The following is a 17,411-nucleotide window of genomic DNA, read 5'->3' on the forward strand; positions in this document are numbered from 1 at the left end:
TCTAACTTTCATCAAACTGAAACATATTTATGTAAAATTCAAAATACCTGCAAAGACATACTTTGTGACAAGAGAACTTTGTTTTCACTCCAATTCTGTAAAGAGTGATATACTAACTAGATTAGATAGAGAACTGTCATTGATTGAGCTATCACTAGACTACTAGTACTACTAGTGGCATCTATAGCTACTTTATGAAGTATCTGAATGCTACATAACAGGTATTCCCTTGCAATCATATTACCTACGGAAAAAAAAGTCAACAAAACGTCAAACAATAAAACTACCAGCCCTTGATAACTAAAAACCTAGGATTAGAGACAGAAGAAGAAAGACTTGTATAGGTAGAGGGAATGTACATGTACTTTACCATTTCTATTATATGTTCCAGCGTCAGACTGATACGTACAACCACAGCTTCATGCACATCCACGACTGGTCGGACCTCGTTGTTGTACTCGTTAGTTTTAAACAACTTAACGAGTAAATCTTGTTGTATGGGAAGAGACAAGGCACCTGAAATAACACAAGACGATTCGCTTACATAAAAAATGAGCTTAAAACGAGGTGAATGAAAAGGAAACATTATGAATGATAGTCTTTATTGTACATTCATGCACTATCGGGCCTTAGTACAGGGATATAACTATAAAACACGGAATAAAGTACATACAGTGACAGGACTTATACTAATCGAAAACATTGGTTCTAAAACTACTCTTACTAACACATCACTCGTTCTCATTTAAATGTACACATTTTGTACCTTCCTTTACCGTTTGAAGTAAGACGTTCCTGACATTAAGATTTGCCACATATAAGGTACCAAATTGTCGTTTTTATGACGACTTGAAACTTTTCTGGCTTTTTAAAACGACAATTTGGCACGTTATATGCGGCATATCTTAATGTCAGGAACGTCTTACCTCAAACGGTAACGGAAGTTACAAAATGTGTACATTTAGATGAGATTGACATTCTTCCTGGTAATTTGTTACACGGCTAACATGCTATGGGGACAAAAAAAATCCGTTTTCATGCGGACAAATTTGCAGTCCTCGAACAATCAAAAAACGCACGCATCTTCAAACTCATGATAAGATGTACTTAATCTTGCAAAACAGATAAGTTGTAAACAAAAGTCAAGTGTTACCTTCCATTGCTGCGCACACAAGGAAGAACCATGTACCCCACCAAAGAACGCCCATCATTGTTAAGCAATGTCTGTTCTAAAAACTGCTGTCCAACACTGTCGCAGTGTCATGTATTGTGCATTCAAGGTCAAAGATGCTTTTATATGGCACCATGGAGTCGGGCTAATTTGGATAATTTGAATAATGCATGGTCAATATTGGAGTGTATGAGTCATCATGACCTTGAAATTGAACTTTGTTTAAGGACCTTCGCTCGCAAAAAAGCAATTGCTTTGATTTTGTAGGAGTTTGTGTAGTTATTGCGTGTAGTTTGTGTAGTTACTGCGTGTAGTTTGTGTTGCTATTGCGGGTAGCTTTGCGTTGTCATTGCGAGGAAAGTAAACAGTTTACTGTATCCAGGGTACAGGGTCGGCATTTTACGTGAGGTTGGGAAAAACTTAAATATTGTGACATCGTATGTAACATTACTCCTTTAGAAAGAATATCAACAGACAAGTCTATCTTTAATTTGGCTGTATCATTTCGTCTTATTTGTGCAGGTCCAGAATGTACTTGCATTGCCTGGCAACCTGGGGCCCCAAAACAGGAAACTGTGATGTTGACGCCACTGAAATCGTCCGTCTAGCCTGTTGCAGCAGTTCTTCTGCTTGTAGTCTTTGACATACCTCATACTACTGTTGTATGGGTTTATCTAAGACTGCAAGAGAAAAATAAATGTACTGGCAGTCACCGCGGCTACCCTTGGTCTGTATGTAACTAAGTACCATGAGCCTCGTAAAATAATTTTCATCATAGACAGTCAAGGACGTGTGATAGAGTTTAACACTTCATATATTTCTTATGGAAAGGCAAGTGTCATACTTACAGTATACAAAAGGCTAAGTTAAACATGTGTATTTTCTTAGATGATACATATTCGACAGACCTTGATGGTGTCATTCTTGTGAATGTGTTTATATGTCTACCACTCTCATACAATAAACCAAGCATGTACACAATTTAGTGTTTGTAAGTAGTTTTTTTTAGTAGTTTAAATAAATGGGGAAATATGTGACATCTGAGATGAGTAGAAAACTCGTGCGTCTACGCTGTCTCTCCCTTCCTGCGTCTGAAGACGAACCGCGGGTTCCTGTCGGGCAGCAGCACCAGGCTGAAGACCTGTCTCAACTCCGCCTCCTCACACTCCACATGGAACCGCTGCAACATCTGGGAAGGGGGGGACCCAACAAATAATAAGAGAGCAACGTCAGGTACTAAACTTCTGCAGTAACTAACAAACAACAGGAGAGGAAATGTCAGAGTAGTTATTGAATAAGAAAGTGAACGAAGGAATAATAAACGAAATCAAACTTGTTCTTATCAATGAATGAATGAAGACCTTTATTGTACATGTTTGCCCCACTGGGTTAAGCATAGGTCACATGTAAACAGTTATATACATATTCATGAGTATTACTGCATATAAACATCTAGCAATCTCCAGCACTTCCGACTTCCTCTCACTTCTTGGTAATTGTATAAATGTAGGAGGCTGTGTGATTAGCTAGAGTTTGTTAATCGAAGGCTGTAAGATATATAAATTTCTCTCTACTTTAAGAAATAAAGATTTCTCTCTACTTTTCATGTATCTGAAGTAGGGGAATTTACTTAACATATCACTGAAAAGAATTATTCTATCGCTATCGTACAGAGGACAGTCTACAATAAAATGTACTTCGTCGTCTACGTTACCTAGACTACAAAATTGGCATATTCTTTGATCAATGATTAGGACTGCTTACCCGGATAATCAGGAGCTGGAGCTGCTGTTCTGCAAACCGCCGTCCTGTTGAAAGAAAACGGATTTAAAAAAAAAAATGAGTTCCATTCTTTTCAAGATACAAAGAAAACCCACGTATGCGTTCAGCTTCGCGTATTTCCCAAATAATAATTTGTCAAAAATTAATCGATGTAAACCTTGTGTCCTACATACCGATGCACATGCGCACTCCGTGTCCAAACGGCATGAACAGGTAAGTTGGAACTCGTGACGTATTTTCGTCTCGGAGCCAACGGGTAGGGTCGAAGGTCAATGGATCCGTGAAATACTTTTCCTGTCGGCACATGACGCGATGGTGTACCAGGATTTCGGTCTGGTGAGAGGAGGCAAACAAAGACTGCCATCAAGTATAGTATTGTTGGATCGTATTTTGGCCATACAAGAGTTACTGATTCTGTTTTGTCAGCATAGAGAGTATTCAACCAAAGTTAAAGCTAGATATTAAACATAAAACACATGTAATCCATCTAGTAGCTTCTTTGCTATACTCTATATGTAGAAGATACAATGTAGTTGATAGATTACCTTTGCAGGTACATCGTAGCCACCTAGAACAACGTCATAGCCGTACTGTCTGGCAGTTCCGAAAATTACCGGCCACAACCTGCAGGAACCGGGAAAATAAATTTGTTTTACGATGATTGTTAGATTGTTCGGTGGTAGAAGAAGTTGTCAAATCAGAAAAAGGTAGCACCAAAACAGACCCGTAAGGTTATTTTCCGACATCTTAACTGCAATGGTCCCCGCATGCAAATTATGGGAAATTTGGGTTACAGACAATCGAACGCCAACATTTGGGTTACAGAAAATCGAATGCCAACATTTTCACCAATCCCCTTCAAGAAGACCACAGTATGTCCAGGACAAGAAATACAAAACCGACAGTTCTGCTGTAGTACCAAGGTTAGCCGCCAGGAGGCCTATACTCAACATTGACATTTGTGTTTACAACATCTACTTACACAGCAAATACCATCACAAGACACTCAGATGTTCTTACGTTATTACTGCGATAACACACACACACACAAACACACACACACATACATACATACATAAACGGAGTCATAAACTATACCTAAATGTGAGAAAGAACGGTCCGATGTGCTTCAAAGGCACGGGAGGAACTAAGGTGCTACGGTAAGGTAAACTATACCTCCATTTTTCATGGAGATAACAATTTGGTTTTTGGCTGGAGCTGTTCCGACACTCTGCACTAATGCCTCACCTAAAAGTCTCCTTAATCACGGCTTTCAGATACTTCATCCTCCCCAGGACCTCGGGCGTGACCGGCGCGCCCTCGGGCAGATGGGTACGGATCTCTTGGTAGACTTTGTCTTGGACCTCGGGATTCTTAGCCAGAGCAAATAGACTGTACATCATGCCATTGGTGGTCTGGAAAGAAATCAATTATTTTCAGCATTTCGAAAATGCCCTTCAGCATTCAGAACTTAGTTGCATCTTTTCCTGCATCTTTTATTTTAGCCTTTTCTTTCTTTGCTTACGTATCGCTATATTGAATTTCTATTTTAGCATTCATGATAGTGACTATTGTTCACAAGAGCATATTATAGAAAAACGGTCTCTTCTAGGAGAACGGTAATACATTGGGACGGTATAAGAAAAGCACTAATCATCACCTTCTTCCCATTGCACAAACAATCAAGACATTATTTATAGATATATATAAGCTGCATATAAACATTTGCATGCAAAAAGTTATTTTCTCTGTCCATACCGTGTCGATGCCGCCCTGGAACAGGTCCGTGATGGTGGCGCTCACTTCTTCCTTACTAAGTTCCGTTTTCTTCAGAAGGTGCAACAGAAGGCTGTCCTGAGCTTTCGGGTCACCATCTCCGGAGTTCGTCGATGCTTGCTTGATATAACTTTCGGACAATCTGGATGAGAATAAATCAATAAGTTCCTATCATCTGTCATGTGTCTTCGAAGAGATTAAGTTAATACTGAGTCGTTTTAGAGAGCAGACGGAATTAGAAGCTGGTATTAAAAATGGATCAATGTGGTCTTAATTCTGTTGCGTTATACTACGTTTCTGCTACGTATCTCGAGATACACATGTAGCAGCCTACCAATATATACATGTACTTTGCAAATTGGTTTTGGCCATGGTGCTGAAACGTTGTGAATCATGATCATCTAAACAATTTTAGTAATGCAGACGACAAGTAAAGACAAAACAAGATGAAGATAAACCAATAGCCTTTCTGGGGCCATAGGGGTAGTGGGTTGTAAATCCACTGTGTCTAGGCCACTCCTTCTACTGACTTGTACCTCCCCAACCAAATACAGGTACAACTGGGTGGAACTAGTTAGCAAAGTCGTGTAAGTGCCTTTCCCAAGAACACAACGTCTATCCAGGAATACCAGGAATCAAACCCGTTACCTCTAGACATTGTGTCCGCTGACCTTGCCACGTACAACACTAAATACAAGTTTAACTTCATCCTTTCGAATTAGGCCAATAAAACACTAACCGGAAGAAGGTATCCTGAGCTGCCGCTATCTTCCTCCAGGTGGGAGTGGGGACTACTTTATACAAGGGAAGACTGAAGATCAGCTTCCCTACGCAGCGGAAGTACATCTGCGTGCTGCGGATCAGCCGCATCACGTCCGAGTTCTCGGTCAAATTCATCCCCAGACAGCCAACACGTATTCCGAAGGCCAGGCGGGCGATAGCTGTGGAGGAAAATGTTTTTGCAGTTACATGTAATATCCAGTCATCTATCATGTTGTTTTGCAGTTAACATTTGAATCGTACAAACGACATAAAATACACAACACTATGGTTGGGTGATGTCATATTTCTAACGTTTTTGCTTAGCCATGATAGCTTCTTTTACACATCAAAGCTCTGAAAAAATAGATTACGCACATTCCAAGGACCACAGGTGCAGCTCGTCCTTGTAATTTCTCTCCATGACGTCACTTCCTGGAGCGCGGAGCATGTCGGTCCGCATGACGAACTCCTGTGCGATCCTGTCCATGTTGGGGAGGACTGCACTCTGCACTGCCGGTCGGAGGATCCGGTCTTGGGCCAGGCGTCTTAGACGGTGCCATTCCGCATCTTGTCTGAAAAATGCAGCAATGTTCATCCATCATCAAGCTCGGAGACTGTGCATTACTTTTTTTTTCTTTTTCGGTAGGAGGTCGGTACAGATAAACTCACGACCATACACATGTAAGATTACCTATTTGGACTCACAAAAAATCAACTTGGACACTTTCATTGTTTACGTATACACATGCGATCCGTGCAATAACCGGAGGGTGTGTCCGTTACTTTACTTCGCTCGATACGTTATGCAAGTGTAGAACCTTACAGGTTGAGGAGTCCCAGCGGGATGCCCCGTGCGGTCCTGTACAGCGCATCAGGTTCGATCACCGTCCGTCCTGGATACCGGCCTTCCTAAAGGTGAATACTGTGTTTGTAACAATGTCGTTTTGATTTGGTATACGTGAAAAAAGTTGCATCGTACAGAGTACATGTGAAATAATAGATACCGGTAGCTGGCGCGGATGCTCATTTCCAGATATTGCAGTGATTTCTGATTGATCAAACGTTGCATCAAAGCACAGAAAAAAATGCAGATAATTGTAATTTATATTTTTAAGTCAAAACCATCTCCTTCCTAGCTCTACATATATCTGCATATCCACTTTCAGCCCAGGTGATATTGAATACCATACAATCTACAAGAGGTTTAAGTTCCCCTCTGAAATTCGGGTACTATTTTGGAAAGTTTAACGTAAACAGGTAAAAATTAATGAGAGCGCAAACGTCACGAATGATATTTTCTTGACAAAGCCGAAGAAGCAGTACAAGCACCAAACCTGCATGAAGACTTCTCGTGCAATCTCGCGTGAGAAGACGTGAACGATCTCGCGCCCGAGAAGCTTCTCTCTGCAGATGTCACCATACTGGCGGTGAAGGTCAAGATGGCGCTCGTGTAGCTTGCCCACTCCGTAACGACCTGGGCGGTGTAAAGCCAAGATGCAATTTCAGCAAGTAATTACAAACGGATAACTGCCGAGATCGGTATATTATGTACAGATTGGCCGATATTTTACCTCGGGAATTCACATACAGCCCCGTCCATCCTCAAGGTCAAATACTTCAACAAGCTATGTCGAGAATTTTCTTATCAGGTAACTTTAGGATACCATTGTCGATTCTCACGTGTCTTCCAATCACTGAAGAGCTCCCTGGTTATCAAGATCTGCATAGCAAAGTTCATTCGCTGTTTTTTTTAATAGAAATCTTGCAAGGGATTACACATACGTCTACTCACAAGTATACATACGTACAGTGAACAAAGTTTTTCTTCAAATCTGGTCTGTAGAATATTTGTTATCAGATGAATAGAAACGAGTTTCCAAATAGTTGCAGTGCTAATGCTATTGCGGATCTGCTGCGTCTGAGCTTGTAAGTTTATCTTACCATGATGCTTTCACATGTCTGCAGAAAAGAATCCTGCGTATTTTGAAACAGCTCACCTAAAGAGGAGTAGTCCTTAAGTCGTCCGATGAGCGGAAGTTTTGGCGGCCCTGGCATCGCGCGGAAAGGTACATTCCTGCCGGCAAGTCCCTCATCAGCTTCCGCCCATTCTGCGGCTAGTGCGGCGCACATCTTTCTCCTGCCCCATGACTTCAAGATGCCCACCGACCGTCTAGAAGGAACGAACATCGTGTAGCAAGTCCTTGCAGAAAGTGTTTTGTGTGACCACAGAGCCGGGTATAATATAGCCGGCGGGGATAATGCTATCGGAATGTCACACATAACGTTACACTGAACGTAATCTTTTCTCAGTAGTCCTATCTGTGACGTACGCTACGACATTTCGGTCTGACGTTGTTATCTTTCTATATACGCAGTAAGACAGCCTTGAAGTCAACGTGGTATTCTCGAGGTTTCACACATGTCAAAGTTGTGATAAAACAGAAGTAACCCGCAATGGTCGTGTGATGCACAGATCGTGGTTAAAGGATAAAACAACCACGGCGAGCTACCAAGGCCAGGTGAAGGGCGTTCAAACATGCAACGAAGGTTACTGACCTCCGGTGACACCCATACCCATAGACAAAATGTGTTTATATAAGAATGGACAAAAAGATTGTTTTGGACTAATCTCTACCAGACTAACTGCGCCGGCTTTTGAGAAAATATTTGCCCGTAGAGTTTGTCCACCATAGAGTTTCATTTGCTGGCCGCGATGGGGGATACTAACCTTCTTACTGACTTTCCGGGCCAATTATTCATTTTTTTGGACAAATTCTACGATCCATACCTCCGTAGGAAGGCCTGATGGAGGCTAGTTTTGGAGAAAGCTGCCTGCAAGATGAAATAGCTTCTACTAGGTCAAGTGTTGAGTGAAAACGAACAAATACGATGCATGATACTGACGTGTTACAATTAAGGAAGAGTGTGCAAATTTTGCCGGTTGGGGTCTGCGCGGTCACTGCCAATGATTGGTAGCCTTTAGTTAGTTCGTACATTTACGTCACTATCAAAAACGTAGACAGGCCATTATGCTACTGATGAAGGCCATATTTGTTGAACAATTTTAAGATTAACCACACTGAAGATTTAGAAAAAACAGAGGACACATTTCTATATTTTGTTGGTCCCAGAATGTAACGCATTAGGTGAGGTGAGCCAATGGGATCGGAGGATGTCGCTTGATGTGATTGCTCGTTGACCCGCACTTTCGGTTCAGCGCGGTTAAAGTTTGACGTGTGGTCGTGTGGCGCAACGGCAGAGTGTTAACACGGCTCAGAACCAAGTGGTACCGGGTTCGAATCCTGTCATGTCACCGATCTTGTGCCCTTGGGAAGGTCGTAGTAAGATCACCAGGTGGCGCCGAATGGCAGCCGCCCAAACCCTTGCGACAGTTCCAAAAAATGCAAGTGTGGAGCAAATATATATGTGTCTGTTGCCAACATGTATTATATGATTGGACAGATTGCACGGGTAATTTCTGACCAATAAAAAAGATTATTATAAGATGATATTTCGTATTTGGTAAGGAAAGGCGGGGCTTTACCTGTTAGACTTACAGCTTGTGACGATATGCGGCCTTGAGAGTTTAAGCAATCTGGCGATGAGATTCTGCAAGAGACATCGCTATTGTGTAATGAAGTCAGGCATGACGCGAATGCTACTTTGAGAATCAGCCAGTATTGAGCCTGTACATAGAAAGGAAATATATTTGTGACTACTATGTAACTGTTGGCACTGTTGATGGGAGAGAGACGTGCGTTGGTACCGGAACGAACAGGTGAAATGTTTTGAATACACGATCGTAACCTACATGACAAGTGCAATTTCCAGCATAAGTAACAATAACATTGTCGCCCATACACTTCCTCAAACTTTTGAAAAGGTAGCATGTGTCTAGCGTTTGCTCCGGGCATTGTTGTGTAGGTGCCGCGGGTTCCCAGCACGAGAAACACGAAAGTGTGGGGAGCTCCCCTTTCACTTCCCCACGTGGGCGTAACGCTACAGGAACCACCAGATGTAAAACTTCAGAAAACAGAAGTCTTCTTCACTTTCCTTTCCGTCTCGTGTTCTTCGTGAGAAGACGTCCGTATCAGGGCTTAAAGGATTCAAAAAGCAAGATTCCTTCAGTTATAACTTCTTGGCACATATAGCCGTGGTACTTGTCATTGTCACTGTCAAGTGTTGATGGTCAAAGACGTCAACGTTGTACACCTTAAAGTTCGGCGGGGCTTAATGCAAAGTGAATAAGGTAAGTGGCTTCTCTTAACACACTAAATTACACAAGTGCTAATATTCTGGAATTTGTTCTTCTATTTGATTAATGTGGGTTTTAGGAGAACGGTAGCTTTCGGAGTGAAGTTGACTTTTGTGCATGCGTGCCGTGGGGTGGATTAGGAGTAAAATTCGGCAGCTACCTGTACAACAACGTGCTTTTCAAACACGGATACCATTCTAAAGCGGCACTAGAACTATCTGCGTATACATAATGTCGCCTTTTATCAAAGCTTTGGTACTGGCTAAATGGCCACATTTAATCCGACGGCGGAGAAGCTTCATACTTCTGCAGTTGAAGTAGTTTTGTCCTCTTGCTATGTCAGTTCTCTGTGAGTTAAAAGGCGGAAGTGTACGAGTTTAGAAAAAAAAACAGTACATTATTGAAAATGTTTCTCTCCGTCTTTTACAACTGTTCCACAAAAGTTCCATCTGTAAGAAGTCTCGAAGGAATCTATTTGCTGCGCATGCAGAGCGTAGGAAGGGAAAACGGCCACCTGGATCTCAACCTTCAAGTTAACAATCTCACGTTACGTACCATTGTGTGTTAAGTGTTGGAGCCGTACAACAGGATACAACTTAACATTTTACACTCATTCCAGAAATGACAGACAGAATTCTTAACATTAAAAAGTAAAACGTTTATAACCCTTCCTAAGAGATCTAACGTATGAGCGAGTCATACACGGCTTTATTAGGTTGCAGTTTCCAACGGTAGTTGTGTAAATAAAGACTTGATACAGGTGATCGAGTCCGATTTTACCCCAGTCAACCGCACGACAAAACAGAAAGGTCATATGACGTCAGTGGAAACTGTGTAACAAAACAAACATGTCGGTCAACATCCCACTCACCTTTGGACGAGTCCAATGCGGCGTTGTCGAGGGAGGGCTCGGGCAGCCGATTGCTTATCTACTTAGGTACATTTCGCATTCGTCGCACAACATATTAACAAGTATACGAAAATGGGATAGAAAAAGTTTGGAATTTTCAATTAGATAGATATTAAGGATAAAAAGGGTCCAATAATCTCCAGGATACTGAACTTTGTTGATATTTGATATGATACAAATCAAATCTTTGCGCTCAAAATTTAACAACCAGGAAGAGGGTGAATACAAAAGTGGGTAGCACATTTTGTATGTTCTTGTTGGGAACTATAAATACGTGTTGTTTACATCCTCTGTAGATGGTGCTCGGGACAGCATTCGCGATTCTCGCTCTTCTCGCGAGATCTGCGTTTCCCATGACGATCGCTCCGACTGACTATAACGGAGACTATTATGATTACTCAGATTACGGAGGTAAGAACGAAAACCTAAGTATGATATTTTTTTCATAAGCACAATCATATTTGAAATCTCGATGGAAGGACACGTGACATTGTCCCTTTGATCTTTTATCAATCTGTAGATATTATATTATCTTATTTGATCATGCTGTATTGAACCATTATTAAGGATCGCTACCTCAAGAAAAATAAGCGAATCTTCCGTTCGCTTCAGCTGGTTTTGTGAATAGAATAAACTCAGTTTGCTTGTTAATTCTAGACAAGTTTGTAAATATGAAATATGGTATAAGAAAACATGTTTCTAATGCCAGGAACATACTAGCATGCTGCTTAACTATGACGTTATCTAATAATACGTGACTTTTTAATCAGATCCATGCGACTACATTGATGAACGTGAGATTCGCCGGGCCTATGAAGGGGAGGCGGTGGAGCTGAGATGCCCCCTAGCGGATTGCATCACTCCCAGCAGCCCGATCTCTTGGTTCAAAGATGGTAAAGCGTTCCCCTGGACAGACCAGTCGGCTGAAACGATCCAGATGAAAGGAGACCTGAACGAAACGTTAGAGATCTACCCGGTACAGATTGCTCAGGATAACGGCACGTACCGATGTGAGGGTTTCAACGGGACGGAGCGGCTGGTCGGACAGATATCACTCCACGTGAAGCGTCAGTACAATTCTTTTTTATCGCATGGCCATATTGCGTTCGTCGAGTCGGATGTTCTAAAACGGATGAGCATACAATAGTTGGCTTTAAGGCTTCGTCTGAAGTTCCGTGTACACTCCATACCGATACGTCCACATCAAATGGTTCCCGCAAATCAATATGGATAAACACAAAGTTGTTTTGCAAAAAAGTAAAGAAAATGAACATGTTATAACCTAGAATTGCTTTCGGGCAATAGAAAAAGTGTAGCAAGACGTGTACATTCCATTCATCATGCCTAGCTTGTATTGTACCTTTCCTGTAATACCAACTGGGCGAACACCTCTCTGAGAGGGTCTGTTTCATCATTCGTAATGTTCTTATTATCCTACCCCAGTGGCACCGACCAAACAATCGCCGGTCATCCTCCATCCTACTACTAACGGTATGCACAAGGAGTACCGCCGCCTTGGACAGAACGTCACCTTCAGCTGCCATGCGTACTTTGGCGTACAACAGATTATCAAGCAAGTGTACTGGCTCGTCGACGGCCACTTTATCGATGACACGGACAGGATCAAAGAGGGGTATACCACGAGGTGAGTTCTGATTCACGTGTACCCTCTAGCACTGCTTGCCCTGGAAAGGCTCTTTCATAGACTTGGAAGGACCTTTCCTTAGAATCGGAATGGGTTACGTTTTGTTTCGAAGGCCTGCGAAAAGCTCTTGTGTTGGTTTGAAAAGTCTCGTTTGTACGATGGGAAAGGCTCACCCTCCCTCTTTCTCCCCCCTCTCTTTTCGTCACTCATCTTCGTATGTTCAAGACATTTAAGGAAAAGCAGATACATTTGTACCATGTAAATGAAGTGTCGTGTTTCAATATCTGAAACCTCATTGTTTATCTTCCTTACAATCGTAGGGAGGACGAGAAAGGAAAAGAGTTCGTGAACGGTACCCTGATCATCACTGACATCAAGCCTGAGGATTACAGCCAGTACACGTGCGTGGCTAAGAACCTGTTCGGTAATGAAACGGCACAGGTCCAGCTGGTGGAAGGGGACGGTGAGATGATTCTAGATCTTTGAACTGGTCTCATTTTTACAACAGAAAATCTTACATTGATACACTGATGGTACTTGAAGCAGCAGAAAGAAAGTCCTTTGACTTATTTTTGTTAGCGCTTGCAGAGCTCATATGGGTGCATTTGGGTTTGAAACTAAGAACCATTCTCACCCTTACAAAGTAGTAATAGTCTCAAATCCAGTTTCATGAAAGCTTTTGTATAGTTGCAACTACCCTGTATTGCTTTTCCTATCTTTTTGGACGAATTTGACTCTGAAGAACATGAGGACCTGCATGCTCTTTTCCATCAGGCGAAGGCAGCCTATTTCTGTTTCCCGTGATTCCTAGGGAAAGCCATCTTAGTCACGTAATGCGTAGCGAGGCGACCAAATTTTGCATAATCGCCTTTCTTGGTTTTAGTGTAATAGTAGGGAGTTCTTCTGAATTTAGCGTAAAGTGTTGTCGTGACCCTCCATGCAGACCCTTGCATGTAACGCTGAATTGGTAGTAGTATAAGATGTGAGCACAAGTTAATTCCATTGTTCATAAAACTATAACCTGGATTGTCGTTGTTTCCCATAAATTTGAAAAAATCGAATCCTATTGTCCCAACCAGATCCTAGGAGTGAAAGTGCCGTCAAGGAAGATCTGAATGAGGAAATGCAGCAGTACAAGAACGGGGCGGCAGGGGGCGGTGCTGTGCTGATGATGGTATGTGTTCTGGCCTTGGTGTATTACTGGAAGAAACTGGAGATCCGTCTGATGATAAAGGACAAGTTCATGCCATTTGAGGAAGGAGGTATCTGTTGTTTTTGCTATATACGTGTTCAATATATTTGTCAGAATAATCCCATGGAGTATCATGCAGTGACACTGGGTAAACCTAATTCCAGTTTCAAAACACCATTTACTGTGGGAAAACTCATGGACATATGGCACACATTGTTGGTTTTTATACAATGAACATTTAACTAGTTGGTCTGATAATTAAAAAGTGACTGGTGCATAATGAAAAAGTCTATAAAATCAATTTCCATTAAAGGCATCTTTGTCTATAGGAGAAGGTACTAAACAATGTCATTAACAATGAACGCTACCTGCTTGATTTGTCAGTTGGTTCGTTAATTGATAAGTGGTGATTGACTGACTGATCTGTTGACAACTGGTTGTTAGCCCAAAAAGCTTAGATTGTATCCTGTAACAGTCCTTAGAATAGTCACTTGTTCCACTTGTCACCATTGTTAACTTGCACTGCATGTTTGTATACTTTTTCTATACGTATTCATTGTTTCATGTTGCAATTAGCCCTCAGGCAAGAACTTGTGACTAGAACTCTATATGTTCTACAGACACCATTGAGCACACGTCTGAAGGTGACGAGGATTTCCAGTTCCATGAACAGGAGCTGCACGTGACGCACTTCACCATGGACGTCAAGTTGCAGCAGAACGCCAGGGTTCTTCTCTCCCAGGAGAAAGGTACACAAACTCAGGTCATTTGTTGTTATTGTTCACATTGTGGACTGCCAAGAGTAGCAAGTTTCCTTGCTGTTTCTGTAGGGTATACTTTTACAGGGAGGGTACCATGCTCGATGCACCTCCTCAAACATGGGACCCCTAATTTATGTCCCTTCCGAAAGACAGGTGAAGCTCCAACCGAGATGCCTTTTCCAGGCCCATGATTTGAACCAGGGTCTCCCAGTAACATGTACGACTGTTAGGCTGCTACCAGTTGAGCTACAGTGACCTCCCAAGTCAGAAAGTCACAGATTATCTGAATGACTGACTGACTGACAGCAGCCCTAGGAAATTTTCAGAAGACATCTAACAAACCTGTGGACTGAAATTGGACTGCACTCTAAACTTTTGTATTTGATCATTTGACCGTAACAATGTAAAAAGATTTTCTAAGTTAAAGAGTTATTCATTCTTCAATCTACCTCCAGTTATTCAGACCAAAAAAACTTTGTAAGAAATAACCAGTTACAGAATGCTATCCTTAAAATGCAGGTCCTAAGGGTGTCACCTATGAAATCATCATTGGTTCCGACAACAACACCAGGTCCGCCATTCGCCGACATGTTTATGGCATGCTGACGGACCAGAGAGAAGTCTCCTCCTCGACCCCTCAGATTCTGTCCGGCAATGAATGGAAAACATTCTGGGTCAGCTTTAAGGATGGGATTATTGAGGTTTGAAAGTTTGTCTTTCATGCATTAAAAGTATAGCTGCAAATAACTTTTTAGTGAAAAGATATAAGGTAAGCCTTAAAATGCTTTTCACCACTGCAGAGTGGAATAGTAGTAGTGGGTGTTGTTTCGTTTTTCTCAAGAGAACCAGAACTAATGATCCAATTCGTTGTTCCATGTTGTTACAGTCTTGCTATGTTTGCTTCTTAGGTGGGAACACCAGGAGAGGATCCATTCCTGAAGTGGGTTCAGGGAGAGCATCTCAATGTCAAGTACCTGGGCTTCATGAACGGTTCCAGGGCAAAGGGCAAACTCAGGTTCTCAGACCTTGGTATGAGACCGTCTTCTTACGTTCTTTTGTTCAGAATTCATGACTCTGACATGCTATAATCAGTATTAAAAGAAACATTTTAATAATGGCAGCAGTTAGGAAATAACTTTTAGTTTTAGCAGGTTTAGGACCAAATGCAGTCATTTACTTAATAATCAAAGTCCCAGTTTTCTATCGTGAGGCTACAGTATATATAATACAACCTTTTTTTTTACAGGTTGTGTTATTTCTTATCTAAATTTTCCATGCATGTATGTCTTGTTTCTCCAGGTCAGAAGGAGTATGATGTCTTTATTCTGTACGACATCCAGCAGATAGGGTTTGTCAAAAACCTCCTCCTGCCATTCCTGGAGAAAACCTGTCGCTGTGTGGTCAGGATCGAACATCGCGACTTTGACGGAGGGACAGGTATGTTTCAGATACTGTAAATGCAGAAATGTTTACCTGGTTTTATGTTAGCGTTGTTAGCGGTGTACTCTTTACTGCGCACTTAAAATTACCGTGAATAGCTGACTGTAGGCGCTTCTATTGTTTCAAATGCGAACTCATAACCACTGCTAACACTCCATTTTCTCCCTGCCTTTTAGATTAATTTAAATCAAATCCCTGTGAACTTTTCTGGATTTACAATGATATTAAGCAATCAGTCATTTTTAAACTTCATATCAATATACGTTTCTTTTTACAAAATAAGGAACATGGTATCATAATATCAATCTAGATGCACCGTTGTGTTCTCTTAAGTATTGCAATGATAGATTTTTCTGTTTATGACCAGATACATTTGAGAATTACGTGGAGTTCATCCAGCGGTCACGCCGTGTGCTGTTCGTGTTGTCTCCAAACTACGTCAAGAACCAGTGGATGAAGTTTGCCTCATGTGTCGCTCTAGACGAGATGCTGAGAGAGAAGGCAAGGATCGTAATGATTGAATACCTGCCAATCAAGGACCAGGAAGATTTTGAGGTAATTAACATATGTTTCAGGATAATCTTCATGAGAATCTTGGTAGGAAAAATTGTAACGTTTTCTGGCTGTTCTGAACTGGAAGTCTGGCTGCCAGAAAAAGCCACAATTTCCCTCCCGTTATCTGCTTGGAGGTATGTTTTAAAATTATATAGCATCATCAACTTCACAGGGTGTAATACAAATGGTCTTAAGAGCTGCCTGTGTAATAGTAAGTTACATCTACAGGACCAGGGGGTACATTGCAAAAGAGCCCCACATTCTGCTGAAAGACTGCTATCATTTACACTTTTCTTCCAGACACTGAAGATATTCAACGAGCAGGTTCAGAAGCTGATGAAGGCGGTCACCTGCATCAAGTGGTCGGACCAGGCAGAGACCAGGACTGACCACCGGTTCTGGCGTGAGCTCCGCTACAACATGCCCAAGAAGAGAGTCCTTACCAGGAAGAGCTCGGCCTGGGAACTACTTCGTCAGCGCTCCGTTCAGGCCGACAGCGTCGTGTCCAATTCTGTCGTCCGTTTCGGGTTCCGGAGACAGAGGTCCACTCTTTCAGACGGCGTTGCTGACTACAGCAGGGAGAGCAAAGAAAGGTCCACACTTTCTGATGACAGCGCAATTATTGCTGAGGACGACCGTGAAGAGGCCACAACACCATGTCTACGTTTTATTGACGAGACATGCGTGTGCAATGACAGGAGCAGCATGTTGGAGAAGGAGACGGTTCTGTAGCTTATCATCTTATGCAGCCTCTCACTCTCATAGGCATCCAAATTACAGGCAACCAGAACTCCACCAACATCCTAAGTGTGAGGCTATAAATGGATAAAATGAGCAATATAATTATCACAAAAACTGTCTAGATTTTGCTTTGAATTCTTAATTTCAGTGATTACTGAGACATTCTATTGATGAACTATTTTCAATATAGTTGGGGTCAGTCACAAAGAAACACCTTTTGTGTCATAGCGCTACGAATTCTTTGTGACTGACCCTCGTTTGGTGTGATGAAATGTGAAGCAAAGAAGCAAATATTGATATGGCATACAGACATAATCCCAGTTTTTATATTTTGTGTGTATCATAGGACATTAGGCACCTCTTGTGATATGCTTGTACAGAAAGGAGCTATTACTATGTTTTGAGATTATCAAACTTGGTA

The 17,411-nt window shown here is 41.8% G+C and overlaps 3 protein-coding genes across 3 annotated transcripts; 1 reads left to right on the forward strand and 2 right to left on the reverse strand.

Moving 5' to 3' along the window:
• Positions 1–2,200: 2,200 nt before the first annotated feature.
• LOC136426738 (cytochrome P450 302a1, mitochondrial-like) lies at positions 2,201–3,282 on the reverse strand. Its single transcript, XM_066415479.1, has 3 exons — positions 3,127–3,282; positions 2,936–2,979; positions 2,201–2,360 (listed from the first exon to the last, which is right to left on the reverse strand). The coding sequence occupies exons 1-3, from the start codon at positions 3,257–3,259 to the stop codon at positions 2,238–2,240; spliced, it is 300 nt and encodes a 99-aa protein (XP_066271576.1). The 5' UTR covers positions 3,260–3,282; the 3' UTR covers positions 2,201–2,237.
• Positions 3,283–3,358: 76 nt separating this feature from the next.
• LOC136426896 (cytochrome P450 10-like) lies at positions 3,359–7,790 on the reverse strand. The gene is made up of 9 exons (XM_066415615.1): positions 7,489–7,790; positions 6,826–6,965; positions 6,315–6,400; positions 5,867–6,063; positions 5,469–5,670; positions 4,712–4,871; positions 4,202–4,368; positions 3,499–3,577; positions 3,359–3,367 (listed from the first exon to the last, which is right to left on the reverse strand). The coding sequence occupies exons 1-9, from the start codon at positions 7,769–7,771 to the stop codon at positions 3,359–3,361; spliced, it is 1,323 nt and encodes a 440-aa protein (XP_066271712.1). The 5' UTR covers positions 7,772–7,790.
• Positions 7,791–9,523: 1,733 nt separating this feature from the next.
• On the forward strand, positions 9,524–17,169 carry LOC136427801 (interleukin-1 receptor accessory protein-like 1-B). The gene is made up of 12 exons (XM_066416974.1): positions 9,524–9,740; positions 10,953–11,067; positions 11,427–11,723; positions 12,100–12,301; positions 12,622–12,764; positions 13,381–13,563; positions 14,114–14,242; positions 14,774–14,955; positions 15,163–15,283; positions 15,554–15,691; positions 16,062–16,249; positions 16,550–17,169. Exons 2-12 carry the CDS (start codon positions 10,953–10,955, stop codon positions 16,979–16,981), a joined length of 2,130 nt encoding a protein of 709 aa, XP_066273071.1. The 5' UTR covers positions 9,524–9,740; the 3' UTR covers positions 16,982–17,169.
• Positions 17,170–17,411: the final 242 nt, after the last annotated feature.

Source organism: Branchiostoma lanceolatum, chromosome 2, assembly GCF_035083965.1.
Source record: "Branchiostoma lanceolatum isolate klBraLanc5 chromosome 2, klBraLanc5.hap2, whole genome shotgun sequence".
Lineage (NCBI taxonomy): Eukaryota > Metazoa > Chordata > Leptocardii > Amphioxiformes > Branchiostomatidae > Branchiostoma > Branchiostoma lanceolatum.

Excerpts from the sequence above, each read along its gene's own strand:
- LOC136426738 (XM_066415479.1), bottom strand. The coding sequence starts at position 3,259 with ATGTGCCGACAGGAAAAGTATTTCACGGATCCATTGACCTTCGACCCT. Across the intron at positions 2,980-3,126 it reads CGGAGTGCGCATGTGCATCG|GACGGCGGTTTGCAGAACAG; the intron begins GTATGTAGGACA and ends TTCTTTCAACAG. Across the intron at positions 2,361-2,935 it reads TCCAGCTCCTGATTATCCGG|ATGTTGCAGCGGTTCCATGT; the intron begins GTAAGCAGTCCT and ends CCCCCTTCCCAG.
- LOC136426896 (XM_066415615.1), bottom strand. The coding sequence starts at position 7,771 with ATGTGTGACATTCCGATAGCATTATCCCCGCCGGCTATATTATACCCG. Across the intron at positions 6,966-7,488 it reads TAAGGACTACTCCTCTTTAG|GTCGTTACGGAGTGGGCAAG; the intron begins GTGAGCTGTTTC and ends TACACCGCCCAG. Across the intron at positions 6,064-6,314 it reads CCGCTGGGACTCCTCAACCT|ACAAGATGCGGAATGGCACC; the intron begins GTAAGGTTCTAC and ends TGCATTTTTCAG.
- LOC136427801 (XM_066416974.1), top strand. The coding sequence starts at position 10,953 with ATGGTGCTCGGGACAGCATTCGCGATTCTCGCTCTTCTCGCGAGATCT. Across the intron at positions 11,724-12,099 it reads GATATCACTCCACGTGAAGC|TGGCACCGACCAAACAATCG; the intron begins GTCAGTACAATT and ends ATCCTACCCCAG. Across the intron at positions 14,956-15,162 it reads TTAAGGATGGGATTATTGAG|GTGGGAACACCAGGAGAGGA; the intron begins GTTTGAAAGTTT and ends TTTGCTTCTTAG.